General features: G+C 39.5%; 1 protein-coding gene across 4 annotated transcripts in view; it reads left to right on the top strand.

The window, feature by feature from the left end:
• itpr1b (inositol 1,4,5-trisphosphate receptor, type 1b) overlaps positions 1-12,768 on the top strand; it is a 92,576-nt gene that overhangs the window by 22,935 nt on the left and 56,873 nt on the right. For all 4 annotated transcript variants that reach the window (XM_079482950.1, XM_079482949.1, XM_079482951.1 and 1 more), the window contains 20 exons: positions 578-719; positions 1,630-1,788; positions 2,607-2,779; positions 3,175-3,294; positions 3,559-3,744; positions 3,958-4,209; positions 4,830-4,971; positions 5,044-5,197; positions 5,466-5,656; positions 5,814-5,946; positions 6,031-6,082; positions 6,158-6,323; positions 6,410-6,574; positions 7,124-7,192; positions 7,282-7,419; positions 7,994-8,119; positions 8,990-9,190; positions 9,261-9,512; positions 9,590-9,715; positions 9,952-10,080. In XM_079482950.1, the coding sequence (XP_079339076.1) occupies positions 578-719; positions 1,630-1,788; positions 2,607-2,779; positions 3,175-3,294; positions 3,559-3,744; positions 3,958-4,209; positions 4,830-4,971; positions 5,044-5,197; positions 5,466-5,656; positions 5,814-5,946; positions 6,031-6,082; positions 6,158-6,323; positions 6,410-6,574; positions 7,124-7,192; positions 7,282-7,419; positions 7,994-8,119; positions 8,990-9,190; positions 9,261-9,512; positions 9,590-9,715; positions 9,952-10,080 (3,076 nt within the window). The remainder of the gene's footprint in view (positions 1-577; positions 720-1,629; positions 1,789-2,606; positions 2,780-3,174; positions 3,295-3,558; positions 3,745-3,957; positions 4,210-4,829; positions 4,972-5,043; positions 5,198-5,465; positions 5,657-5,813; positions 5,947-6,030; positions 6,083-6,157; positions 6,324-6,409; positions 6,575-7,123; positions 7,193-7,281; positions 7,420-7,993; positions 8,120-8,989; positions 9,191-9,260; positions 9,513-9,589; positions 9,716-9,951; positions 10,081-12,768) is intronic.

The following is a 12,768-nucleotide window of genomic DNA, read 5'->3' as shown; positions in this document are numbered from 1 at the left end:
GCATCGGTTTTCTAATCCTTCAAATCTAGTTGGGTTTAGATTTTGTCTTATGCATTTCCACTGTGACAAGGTGGCTGCAGAACCACGGTTGTGATAACTGATGCTACATCTTTTTCTAAGGTTGTATAATTTTCAGTTTTAAAATGTGTTTTAAGGTATAATTCACAAAAAAGCTTCAGTAAGCACCTTTTTCAAGTTCAAATGTTTTAGTAAAAATGATGCACTGTGGGTAGGTTTAGTATTTTTCCTGTATAATGTAATCAATGTTCGATTAGATTGATGGGTTTTTTGTTTATCCTTCTCTGCTCTGGTATCTTAGATTCAGCGGTTTTATCACAACACACTAAATGTTTTTACTCTGACCTCAGTTAACACTTTGCTGTTGCATTACTCTGTGAAAGGATTTAGCCCGATTAAGTTAACTCATTCAAACCTGCTATTTTGATCCATTGCTGTGAAGAATGTCAAAAATGTCCCTCCGCTTCAGCCGAAAATGAACGATTTTCCCTTTAAGTACCTTTTAAGCATTCAAACTGACTTTATAATCAGCGTGACCTGTTCTGTTTGCATTCTGCAGGTTTGTCACTAAGCTCCTGGAGGATCTTGTGTTTTTCGTGGTTGACATTCCGAACAGCGGACAGGACGTGCTGGACATCATGGTCAACAGACCCAACCGCGAACGACAGAAGCTCATGCGGGAACAGAACATCCTGAAACAAGTACAGCTTTCTTTAGCGCCAAACTTAACTGGCAGCGTTTATGAGAGTTGATCTGTGTCCCACATCTCACTTCTGAAGTTTCTAAGTTGTGGTGCTGATGTTAATAACAGAAACGGTGTGAATGTTGAATTTGTATGCGCTGTTGTGGTTTCACAACTGAAGTTCACATTTTGCAGCCGCGTGATGTGTGAAACAGACCCATGGCTACAGAAACCTGATGTCATCTAACATTTACATTTAGGCATTTGGCAGACGCTTTTATCCAAGGCGTCTTACATTGCATTATCCTATACATTTTACATAGGTATCTGCAATCCACTGGGATCCAACTCACAACCTCGTGTTGTCAATGCAATGCTCTTACAACGGAGCTACAGGAAATCTATATGTGTAGCTGTCTTGATCTGGACCATAGATCTCATTCTGTCGAATTTCGGTTACAAAAAGGTGCAGCACTACTCAGTGCCCCAGCCAGGCACAATGCAATAAATGACAATCTCAAGTTATCAGAAGCAATGTTTTATACAGTTCGATGTTGAGATTGAAATGCAGGCGGAGCTACTCTACAAACGCAGCATATCTGGAAACCAAATGATTTTGATAAAATGGTCAGGTTCAGTCTTTGATTCTGATTGGTTAATAGCGGTGCTTTATTCGCAATAAACCACAGCTATGACCGCTTTGCAGTACGCACCGTAAAAGAAACATTCTTTTGCATTTGGAAGTCGACCAGGGACTTTTTTCCAACGGAATGAAGGCTTTAATTGATTTTACTTCATGAAAGTTGCATTGATGCGTATCTTTCGGCTTCAATATTTGTTTGCCCTTCAGCTGTGATGTATTCACAATAAAGCATGAAAGATCGAGCTGTAGATGTACTTATTGATCTGTATTCTTTCTCCACCCTTAGATCTTCAAGTTGCTTCAGGCTCCATTCACAGACAGCGGTGATGGCCCCATGTTACGCCTGGAAGAGCTGGGTGATCAGAGACACGCCCCGTTCAGACACATCTGCAGGTTGTGTTACCGCGTGCTGCGGCATTCACAGCAGGACTACCGGAAGAACCAGGTGGGCCTACGGGGATTTGCTGGTTTGGCTTTTATTGCTTTGCTGATGTCCAGGGCTTTAGCATTTACTGTGACAAAATGTTAAACACTACTAAGTTTTTTTCATCTCATGGTTGGATGAAACACGGACAGAACCAACTGTTACCCAACCATGTTGAATGGAATACCCTTGATTTAAACAAATTATTTTCCATTCATTTCTTTACTATATTATTTGGGCTCGCCTTCATTTGGCTGTTCTCAGATTCAATCATGAACATCTAGATGTTATCTCAGTCTGCAGACATTAGTGTGACTTCCTGTGGTTTCCAGCTTTACACATCTCTAATGAACACTTGTTTTTTTTGCAACATTTTGTGCACTACGTGTCTTTTTTGTTTTTGTTTTGAGGGCCTGTTTTCCAAACTGACCTCAAATGTTTTTTTTTTTCATTTTTGGGCCGATAAGGTTTTTTTTTTCACTTTGTTTTGGCAGGTTAAGCAATGTAAGGTTTGTAAAGTATGATTTTTATACCTAAACTTGATAAGATTGGTAATTCAAAAGTATGGAAAACACTCATCACGAGTAATATAAGTCGTATATTTACGAGTATTTAATTAAGTAGTAAAAGAAACAAAGCCAGGTCAACTAAAAGGTTTGACTTCATAAAAACCCACACTTATTATATGCATGTACGTATTATATGCACATACTGTATATGCAGAGGGTACATTCATTCACTCATACTGTATATAAATCTAAACAAATGTGGTTTTTGTTTTAATGTTATGCATATCTGTAAGCACAAAATAATTGAATCGCTATGTGCGCTGTGTCCAGGAATACATCGCCAAGCAGTTCCGCTTCATGCAAAAACAGATCGGCTACGACGTGCTGGCCGAGGACACGATAACGGCCCTCCTCCACAACAACCGCAAACTCTTGGAGAAACACATCACAGCGGCAGAAATTGACACGTTTGTCAGTCTTGTGAGGAAAAATCGTGAACCAAGGTGGGAGGGAATGAACTGCAGACCCAAAGATTGTGTGTGCCTTATCTTTCCATTCAATTCAATTCTCTTTGTTAAGAGCTTTTCACAATGTGCACAGAAAAGTTCAAACACCGCACAGTGCATGGTGGGCCAGGTCCCCTCTGACCTGTCACATCTGCACTCAGTGACTTTGTTTAAAAAGTAAAAAAAAAGAGTAAATGTTTATGAAAAATAGGGAGAACTTGTTACTTGTGATAGGAGAAATTACATTTGTTGAAACCGTTTAGGTGTCTATAGCGTATAGGAGTAGATTGTATAGATTCCATAGATAGACTGATGGATGTATGGATAGATGGATCGAGTGATAGACAGTCAGACAGAAGAATGATGTGATTTGATGTACGATATGTGTTCAGGTTTCTGGATTACCTGTCCGATCTGTGTGTGTCCATGAATAAATCCATTCCTGTGACTCAGGAGCTCATCTGCAATGCAGTGCTGAACCTCACCAACGCTGACATCCTTATAGAGACCAAGTGAGAACATCTTTGACTTTTCCCAACACATCTGCACAAAATGATTGTCTGTGAACTTGGTTTGTTTGTATTGACGCATGGTATTTGTCCTTCTACTGTTTATGTCTTTCAGTCGTTTCATTTTTGAAGTCATGTGGATTTAGTAAACTCAAGGGGGAATAAGGACTTTATTTTTGAATGAACTCTCATTCGATTATGTCTCTCTCCCTCTTTCTTTTTCCTTTGCCTTTCATGCTCTCTTGCCCCCTCTCACTATCGTTCCAGGTTGGTGTTGTCTCGGTTCGAGGTGGAGTCAGGAGAAGGTCCTGTGGAGACAGAGGAGGATGAAGAGGAGGTGTGGTTGTTTTGGAAGGACAACAGTAAGGAAATCAGGAGTAAGAGCGTCAGGGAGCTGGCACAGGATGCCAGAGAAGGCCAGAAAGAGGACCAGGAAGTCATTAGCTACTACAGGTCAGGCTACAGCCGGGGGTCAAAGGTTATCAGTGCAAAGCCAAGGAATAACTTAACTGTTTAAACGTGTCACTGATTGAATTTGGAGACTACCATGTATTCACATAACATTATATGTTCCATATATGAAAAAGCCATCATTGGCTTTAAACCAAATCAACAAATGAATCAGTTCTCTCCATAATATACTTCACTTGTCCACTTCGTTTCCAGGTGTCAGTTGAACCTGTTTGCACGGATGTGTTTGGACCGCCAGTACCTGGCCATTGAGAAGATATCAGGTCAGCTGGATGTGGATCTGATCCTGCGCTGTATGTCAGATGAAGACCTGCCCTATGACCTCCGTGCCTCGTTTTGCCGGCTCATGCTTCACATGCATGTGGACCGGGATCCGCAGGAGCAGGTCATGCCTGTGAAATACGCCAGGCTGTGGTCTGAGATCCCATCTAAAATCGCCATTGATGAGTATGTTGACATTTTCTGATAAGCATCCAAAAATGTACATTCTGTCTTCAATTACTTACACTCGAGTTGTTCCAAATCTGTATGAATTTCTTTGTTCTGATGAACACGGAGAAAGATATTTGGAAGAATGCTGGGGCACTTTTGACTCCCATAGTAGGAAAAATTACAATGGCAGTCGAAAGTGCTCCAGAACTGTTTGCTTTCCTGCAGTCTTCAATAGTGTTGTCACAGGACCAAAATGTCAGTAGTTGTACCAATACCAGTAAAATTCCACGGTTCTCGGTTCCAATGTCGGTACACCAGTACATGCTAATTGAAACACAATTCAATACCCGGTTGACCCGGTACGTCGTTGGTATGAAAATTAGGTACCGTCAACTCTTTTATTTTTAGGTACTAACTTGGACCCAAAGTACAAGGACTTTTGACAACACTAGTCTTCAAAATGTTCTCTTTTGTGTTCATCAGAACAAAGAAATGTATATAGATTTGGCACAAATTGAGGGTGAGTAAATTAAGACGTTATTTTTGGGTTAACTGTCCCTTTAAACGTTCTCTTCATTGTTTCCTTTTTGTCAAACTTATACAATTGGTTTATTTAATGGTGCTTGTTGTTTTAGTTATGATAATGATGGAACCACCAGAGATGAGATAAAGGAACGTTTCGCGCTCACTATGGATTTTGTAGAAAACTACCTCAGAGATGTTGTCTGTCAAAATGTCCCTTTCTCAGACCTAGAGAAAAACATGCTCACTTTTGAGGTAAGCCATCTGTCTAGCTAGCCAAAGCGTAAGAAATGTGGGCCTCATCTAATTCTTTGTTAATTTTTCAAGGTTGTGAATTTAGCGAGAAACCTCATTTACTTCGGCTTCTACAACTTTAGCGATTTGTTGCGTTTGACGAAGATCCTACTGGCCATTTTGGACTGTGTTCATGTCAGCACCATCTATCCTATCAACAAAATGGAAAAAGGGGATGAATCCAAAAGTAACTGAGTACTTTATTTCTTACACTAAAGTCCATTGTTGGTCATGCAATGACATTCTTTACATTCCAATCCTTAATCATAACCAGAGAATTGGTGGGATACAATAGATGGATTGATATGAATGTTAAAGCATCCAAACCTATAAACCAACACCAAAATGTGATTGGTTAGTAGGAATGTTGGAGGACAATCTATGTATGTAAAAGTCGCACAAGGACATGTGGTAGATCTTTTGAGGTGTTAACAATTTCCTAATGTTTCTCTTAGGTAGCAATGTCATGAAATCCATCCATGGTGTTGGGGAATTGATGACCCAGGTGGTGCTAAGAGGGGGAGGATTTTTACCCACAACCCCTACGCCCCCACCAGACATTGATGTTGTGAAGACCCAGACCGAACCAGAAAAGGAAGACATTCTGGTGATGGACACCAAGCTAAAGATAATAGAAATCCTACAGGTTATTAGAAACCCATCATTCCCATTTTTTAGGTTCAAGTTTCTGTAGAAGTAAATGAGGGAAGGGATCCCGAAAAAGCATCATTGCTATTGTCATATTAAACATATAAAGCAAGTCTTGACCTACTTTGAAGACAACTGTGGTTTGTGTTGTGCAGTTTATTCTGAACATGCGACTGGACTACAGGATATCCTGCTTGCTGTGTATCTTCAAACGAGAGTTTGACGAGAGCAACTTGCAAACAGACACCATGCCAGCACCAAATACAGACGGGCCTAACAGTATTCCAGGTGGGTCTCCACTCAGTCACAACTGCTCCGATTACTATTGCACTGTTGCTACAGATAAGTTTAGTGTCTCTGTGGTTTTCTCAGCTCTGGACTTTGAGAAAATTGAGCAACAGGCAGAAGGAATCTTTGGTGGAAGGTGAGGATTATTAGTAAAAAAACCGGAAGATGTTTTAACAAGGTTATGCAAGTGTAACGATTTGTCTGAACTCAGCGATGAGAACTCGCCTCTGGACCTTGATGATCACGGAGGAAGAACGTTTTTGAGGGTTCTGCTGCACCTCACCATGCACGACTATCCTCCACTTGTGTCTGGAGCATTGCATCTTCTCTTTAGACACTTCAGTCAGAGGCAGGAAGTACTCATGGCCTTCAAACAGGTATCCAACATATAAGCATTATATTTCTTTTCTTTTTTCTCCTCCCTCATCTTTATTAATGTCTGTGTTTTTCCTTGTCACTGAAGGTTCAGCTCCTGGTCACCAGTCAGGATGTTGACAACTACAAACAGATCAAATCGGATCTGGACCAGCTGAGATCTAATGTGGAAAAGTCCGAGCTGTGGGTGTTCAAGCGACAAGGGGACGACATGGATGGAGGGGACGGATCAGAATCAGACCATAAAAAGAAGGTGGAGATATTTATGGTTCAAAACTAATAACAGGAAATGTGAATGGTGTAAATCTTAGCATTTTGATTAAGGATCATTGCTTTGTAGTTGTTCTGAGTATTGTTTCAGTTGTTTTGTCTTCTAGTTGAATTAAGCCTTATCGGTTGGTTATCCACCAGACAAATCTTGTGTGAGATCTCTCCGTAACAAGCCACACGCTTCGATGCGTCATTCATGTAGTAGCAGGAAGCACCTTAAGAAAATCTCCTGAAAACAAAAGTCTCAAACAATTGATCATTTAAATTCAAGATTGGTTTTATTTGACACGCAAACAACTTGGAGTTTAAAATCTGGCCAGCTCACCTATAGACCGTGCAAGAATAATAAAATGTAAGATAAAACTAAAATATGAGGAAACCAAAAAACAAAGTATATTTATGTAAATGTAAGGAGTGGGAGAAAAAGAACCAAACTTTAATGAAATATCCAATAAAATATAACAAAATAAGTCTATATTGACTCTTTCATAGCTGTCACAATGACACTTCTATCTGTCTGCTCCTCATGTAGAGAGACTCCGGTTCGGACAAAAAAAAGTCAGATGGAAATGGCGGCGACAATTACAGAGATGTCAAAGAGGTATTAGTGATGTTTTTTCACATGAACATTTAGCTGTTCTATGTTTAGCTGATGCTCTACTCAACATCTCTTGGATCTTCTCTCTTTAGATCCTCCTTCGTCTCAGTAGACTGTGTGTTCAGGAAGGACCGTCGGGGAAGAAGAGTAAGAAACAGCAACAGAGGCTCCTGAGGAACATGGGAGCTCATGCTGTGGTCCTAGAGCTTCTTCAGATCCCTTACGAGAAGGTGAGTTTCCAGACTTTGCATTATTGCAGCTAAAGTATAAAAACTGTTGGTTTGGTTTGAACAAAGCATTGTGTGTAATTTCTGAGTAACCGAAGGGAATTGTAATCTACTAAATATACTTTTTAAATTAGCCTCAACCTAGACACAGGTTCTTTGACACCTGCTTAACTGAAACCACAAAGTTACAACATAACAGAACATTACATGCTAACAAATCTCCGCCTTTGCTTTTTTGGGGCAAAAACACGTGAAATAATGCTTAATTTAGACATTTACTTTCCTCATTAAGTCTTATGCAAAGCATGCTGGGTACTGGAAATCCCCTGCCCGGTTTCACGCCTTAAACAGAAACATGAAGTGAGCTTTGATTTAAAGCAAGTAATTTAAATGAAACCAACAAGAAGTCGTTTTTATATTGGGAAACCAAACTGATGTATTTAATATTAGTATGCACTAATAACAAGATAAAAAAGTGATAAAGTATAACATTTTTAAGGTTTTAAACCTTAAAAAAATACTATTGTTTTAGTTCAGTGTGTGTGGTTAGTGAGAAATAATGTTTTCACCACGCCAGGGTGAGGACGTCCGCATGCAGGAGATCATGAAATTGGCGCATGAGTTTCTTCAGAACTTCTGCGCAGGCAACCAGCAGAACCAAGCCCTGCTTCACAAGCACATCAACCTGTTCCTGAACCCCGGGGTGAGCATCTGACAGTCATACGGCACCAGGACGACCGTTCCGTTTTATCATTACTTCATAATAAACACAATCTAGATGATCATCATGACGATTCATAACGGAGCACAATAGGTCCTGTCATACTGAAGGTCTGGAAGCTTTCGCCGCTTTCTTTGGCCAAGGCCCGCCCAAGAGGCCATATGACTGACAGGTAAAGCAACCAATCACTTCGTGTTTTGTGCCTCGTCATGTTTAGAAGCGTGGAAATGGCCCCGCAGTAGCAGACCGGTGTACATCCACGAACTTGTCTAAAGTTAACAGCAACAACAATGATTATATGATAATGCTGTTCAACCAATCAGAGGACGACTTTGAACGTGATGAAATCTTTCCAGTAAAGTGTCCCCAATGACGGTTACCCAACGGTCCATGGGTGTGACGTCTGAGGCTGAGACTATCTTTTTGGTAGCTGATGCAATTGGACTAGAGTTATTATGGTTTTGCTTTTAGTTTTATTAATATTTTAAATTGCTTTTATTTTTAGATTTTAAAATTTCGATATATGCTTTTGTCATTTTATAATTTATTGTTTTTTTTATGTTGCTATGTATTATTCTTTATTTTATTTTTTGTTAATTATTATAAATGTACTGCTTTAATCTTACTTCAGTTTATTTTCGAGGCAACATTAAAAAAAACTCTCAAATTAGGTTTTCCAATAATATTTAGGTCCATATTTGATTTGATTTCAATGAACAGGAATGTTTTCAAAGTTTTAATTTAAGTAAACTTAAATACACTTGAGTTGAACAAATTCAACACACTTCTTCTGAATTCTTCTGTGTGTGTTTGCTTACGGTTATCTGTTTCTTATTTCTGGTCTTTTTGTAGATTTTGGAGGCCGTCACCATGCAGCACATATTCATGAATAACTTTCAGCTGTGCAGTGAGACGAACGAGCGTGTGGTGCAGCACTTCGTTCACTGCATTGAGACCCACGGCAGGCACGTGCAGTACCTGAAGTTCCTGCAGACCATCGTCAAAGCCGAGAACAAATTTATCAAAAAATGCCAGGATATCGTGATGGCCGAGGTAGATATCGTGTTGGTGTTAACATTTAGATTCTTAATGCAATTGACCAATCTGTTTTTTCTTTTTGCAGTTGGTGAATTCTGGGGAGGACGTGTTGGTGTTTTATAACGACCGAGCGTCCTTTCAGACTCTCGTCCAGATGATGCGTTCTGAGCGTGACCGTATGGATGAAAACAGCCCCCTTATGTACCACATCCACCTGGTGGAGCTGCTGGCCGCCTGCACAGAAGGCAAAAACGTCTACACCGAGATCAAGTGTAACTCACTGCTGCCGCTGGATGATATCGTCCGGGTGGTAACACACCAAGACTGCATCCCTGAGGTCAGCGCTATCCAAACTAAATGATTTTGGTATCTGTTTGTATCTTAAACTGTGTTCTTGAACATGATTTTGTTTAGGTGAAAATTGCTTATATCAACTTCCTGAACCACTGCTATGTGGACACCGAGGTGGAGATGAAGGAGATCTACACAAGCAATCACATGTGGAAGCTCTTTGAGAACTTTCTGGTTGACATATGCAGGGTAATGAAATATGAGGGATTCTTTTATCAATGAATCATTTAGATGTACCAATAACAAACATTGCTCACCAGCTTTAATCTGGCACTCATTTATGTGGGCTTTATGTTTCTTGACTACATGTCTACATTTGGTATGAGTTTTTCGTTTTGCCGCAGGAAATTAGTGACTGTACTTACTAAAGAAAATGACTCAAGCCTACACCAAGCCCTGTTTGTCTTTTTTTTTTTGAAACCCAGGTTTGCAACAATACAAGCGACCGCAAACATGCTGACACAACGTTAGAGGGCTATGTGACGGAAACCGTGATGAGTATTGTGACAACGTTTTTCAGCTCCCCCTTCTCCGACCAGAGCACTAGTTTGCAGGTAATGACCTCAATAAACAAATTCGTACATAATGTACCCTCAAACAGGGCGGGGCAATATATTGATGATTTGGTCGACAAAAACAAGTGTTTTTATGATTTTATATGGTTATTAAGTGAAAGATTATGTGTATAACTTAAAAATATGAATGGAATGTTAATATTAATGTATCTATATATATATATGTGTGTGTGTGTGTGTGTGTGTGTGTGTGTATATATATATATATATATATGTGTGTGTATATATATACACACACACACACACACACACACACACAAGCGTAGCATTAAAACGGATTGATCTGGCAACAGCATTCAGTTTCAATCTCCAACTTTTGCCAACATTAACCATTTTAATTTTCGGTTTCCGATGCCGTTTCATTTCTTTGAACATCTCTGCAGCAATCACGTTGAATAATTTTTGTTGCATGGGAAATAAAACCTGCTGGTTAATATCTCAACCCTTTCTCATGCACAGGTGGCACGTCATATGTACGTAAGTATCTGTACATTTAATGCCCCTCTCTCCCACCACCACTGGAGCTTAGGGTCAGACCCGTAGTCATTCAGACGGTTTAATCACACTCACTGGGTTCTGAAGAATCTGTCTAACCATGGAGACTGATGCACGTGTCGGTGCGCTCCAAGAACTCCTCTCTTGCACATAAACATGCACAGACTTCCCACTACTCCGCTTCACAACTTGAGGAACAGGACTGGGGTTGATCTAGTCTGCTGATAGTTCATACGTGTGTATTTGTGTGTGTGCTTGTTCGTTTGAGTTGGTGTGTGTAGATTGTGTAGTATTTCTTAGAATTGAGATTGTGGTTGCGGTTGCAATAGCTCACTATGTCCCCTCTGGGCATACGGTCCATTTTACAGCAGTAAACCTTTGCATTAGTAATGGATCTCCGCTTGTTGGTTTTATTTAGTCATATCTCCCTGCAAACAACACTGTTGAGGGAAAAGAAAACATAAATTTCGTCTTGGAACCAGTATGACCAAGATAATAGTATCTGGGTCATCCTTAAAGATATAAAGTTCATTTCAATGCTAGAAAAATGAGGAAAATAGAAATGTTTAATTCGTTCGCTGTGCTTTGTGCATGTTTTTGTTCTCTAACAGAATGATCTAGATAGTTGAATGTAAAACAATGAAATAGCGTTGTTCGAAATATAACATCAATCCCTTAAAGCTACAATCCATAACTTAAAAAACAAAATCAGTTATCAGTAAAAAATCATTCAACATGTTCAAAGTAATTTTTATTTCTACTATGGAAAGTCAATGGGTGCAAATTTTTAAGTGAACTACTCTGTAACAAGATCCATAAAAGGGAAGTAAGGAGGCGGGAACCGGCGAACGTTGCACGAACTTTAATCAAATGAAACGAACAATAAACACGGGAGTAAAAGACATAAAACACAAACTTAACAAATGTCCGGGCCCGGTCCTCTCTCGTCACTAGTCCTGCTGGTCGTCCTTTTAAGCGCCCGATCTCCTCCGTAAAAGCACAGCTGATTACAACTATCACTCACGCCACCAGCCCCCGTCCCGCCTTCCTCACCACATACTCCTTAAAGTAAACTTAAAGTGCTGATTTATTTCATATATCATTTATTTGATATATGATATTCGAGTTCGATTTCGACGGTAATCTCTGTGCCATTTGACCAGGGTTAGCTATATATTCAACATTTTCTTTAATTTAATTCTAATAAAAATCTCTACAGTTAGTTGTGGTTTGATTTTTCTTATTTGATTTATTAATTCAAACAAATTGTGATAAATTAACTTCTATACATTTAAACATAAGTGAAGTGTGCAATGTTGCAGGACCAAACAGGGTTACAAATCGGTTTTCAATTATCAATGTTTTAAACATTTCTGCCCCAAATCCACACAACTGTTTGAGTCATTGTTGTCATTTCCTGACCCATTTAATAGTACTTTATAGTATAAAGTTATTGTACAAAATGATAAACAAAACCTGTTTTACAGTGCACCCCGTTATAATCCAAGACGTTTCACCTATAACGCTGTGTTGTATGTAAACCCTCAACACAATATAATCTTTCCTGGAAATGTTGGCTAATGACAGCTTCCTCTTCTCATCTGTCACGTCTCTTTTTGTTGTGACAGGCCTCGCTTTTGGGCAAATTAACTGAGGTACATCAGTGTAATGACTTCACTGTGGTTGCACATGGAATGTGGTGACGTAGTGTGGGTTAGACACTTCACTAGAAAGCCTGTTCAAGCGGGAAACATCCTCACATCTTTTTTTTCTAATGATTAAACCCATCAGACTCACTAGATTTTGTCTACAATGTTTCGAGCCCGTCTCACAAATGTGGCGTGGTAAAGATGTCACCCCTTAGTTGGACGTATTATGCTTGCGTGTGTTTGGTTTTCACCCACTGTGTAATGAGTTTTAGTGTAGACAAAGTTTCCCAAGGTGTTAATGTGTTCCAGGCAGTCTTGTCTATAAAAAACAAAGTTGTGTTTGTTTTATTTGATTACTTTAAGGGAATTGTTTGGGTTTGATACGTATTCGGGTTCATTCAATTCAATGAATTTATTTGCTAATACAGATAAAAAGCCTCAGTTTTTAATCACAAACGAACAAGAATGTGGGCAAAGGCATTGCACCAACATGCAACTTGAAAACCCCACCGCCTCAAGCATG

Source organism: Barbatula barbatula, assembly GCF_947034865.1.
Source record: "Barbatula barbatula genome assembly, chromosome: 20".
Classification (NCBI taxonomy): Eukaryota; Metazoa; Chordata; class Actinopteri; order Cypriniformes; family Nemacheilidae; genus Barbatula; species Barbatula barbatula.
The sequence above is the reverse complement of the archived record's forward strand: the minus strand, read 5'-3'. Positions and strand labels throughout refer to the sequence as shown.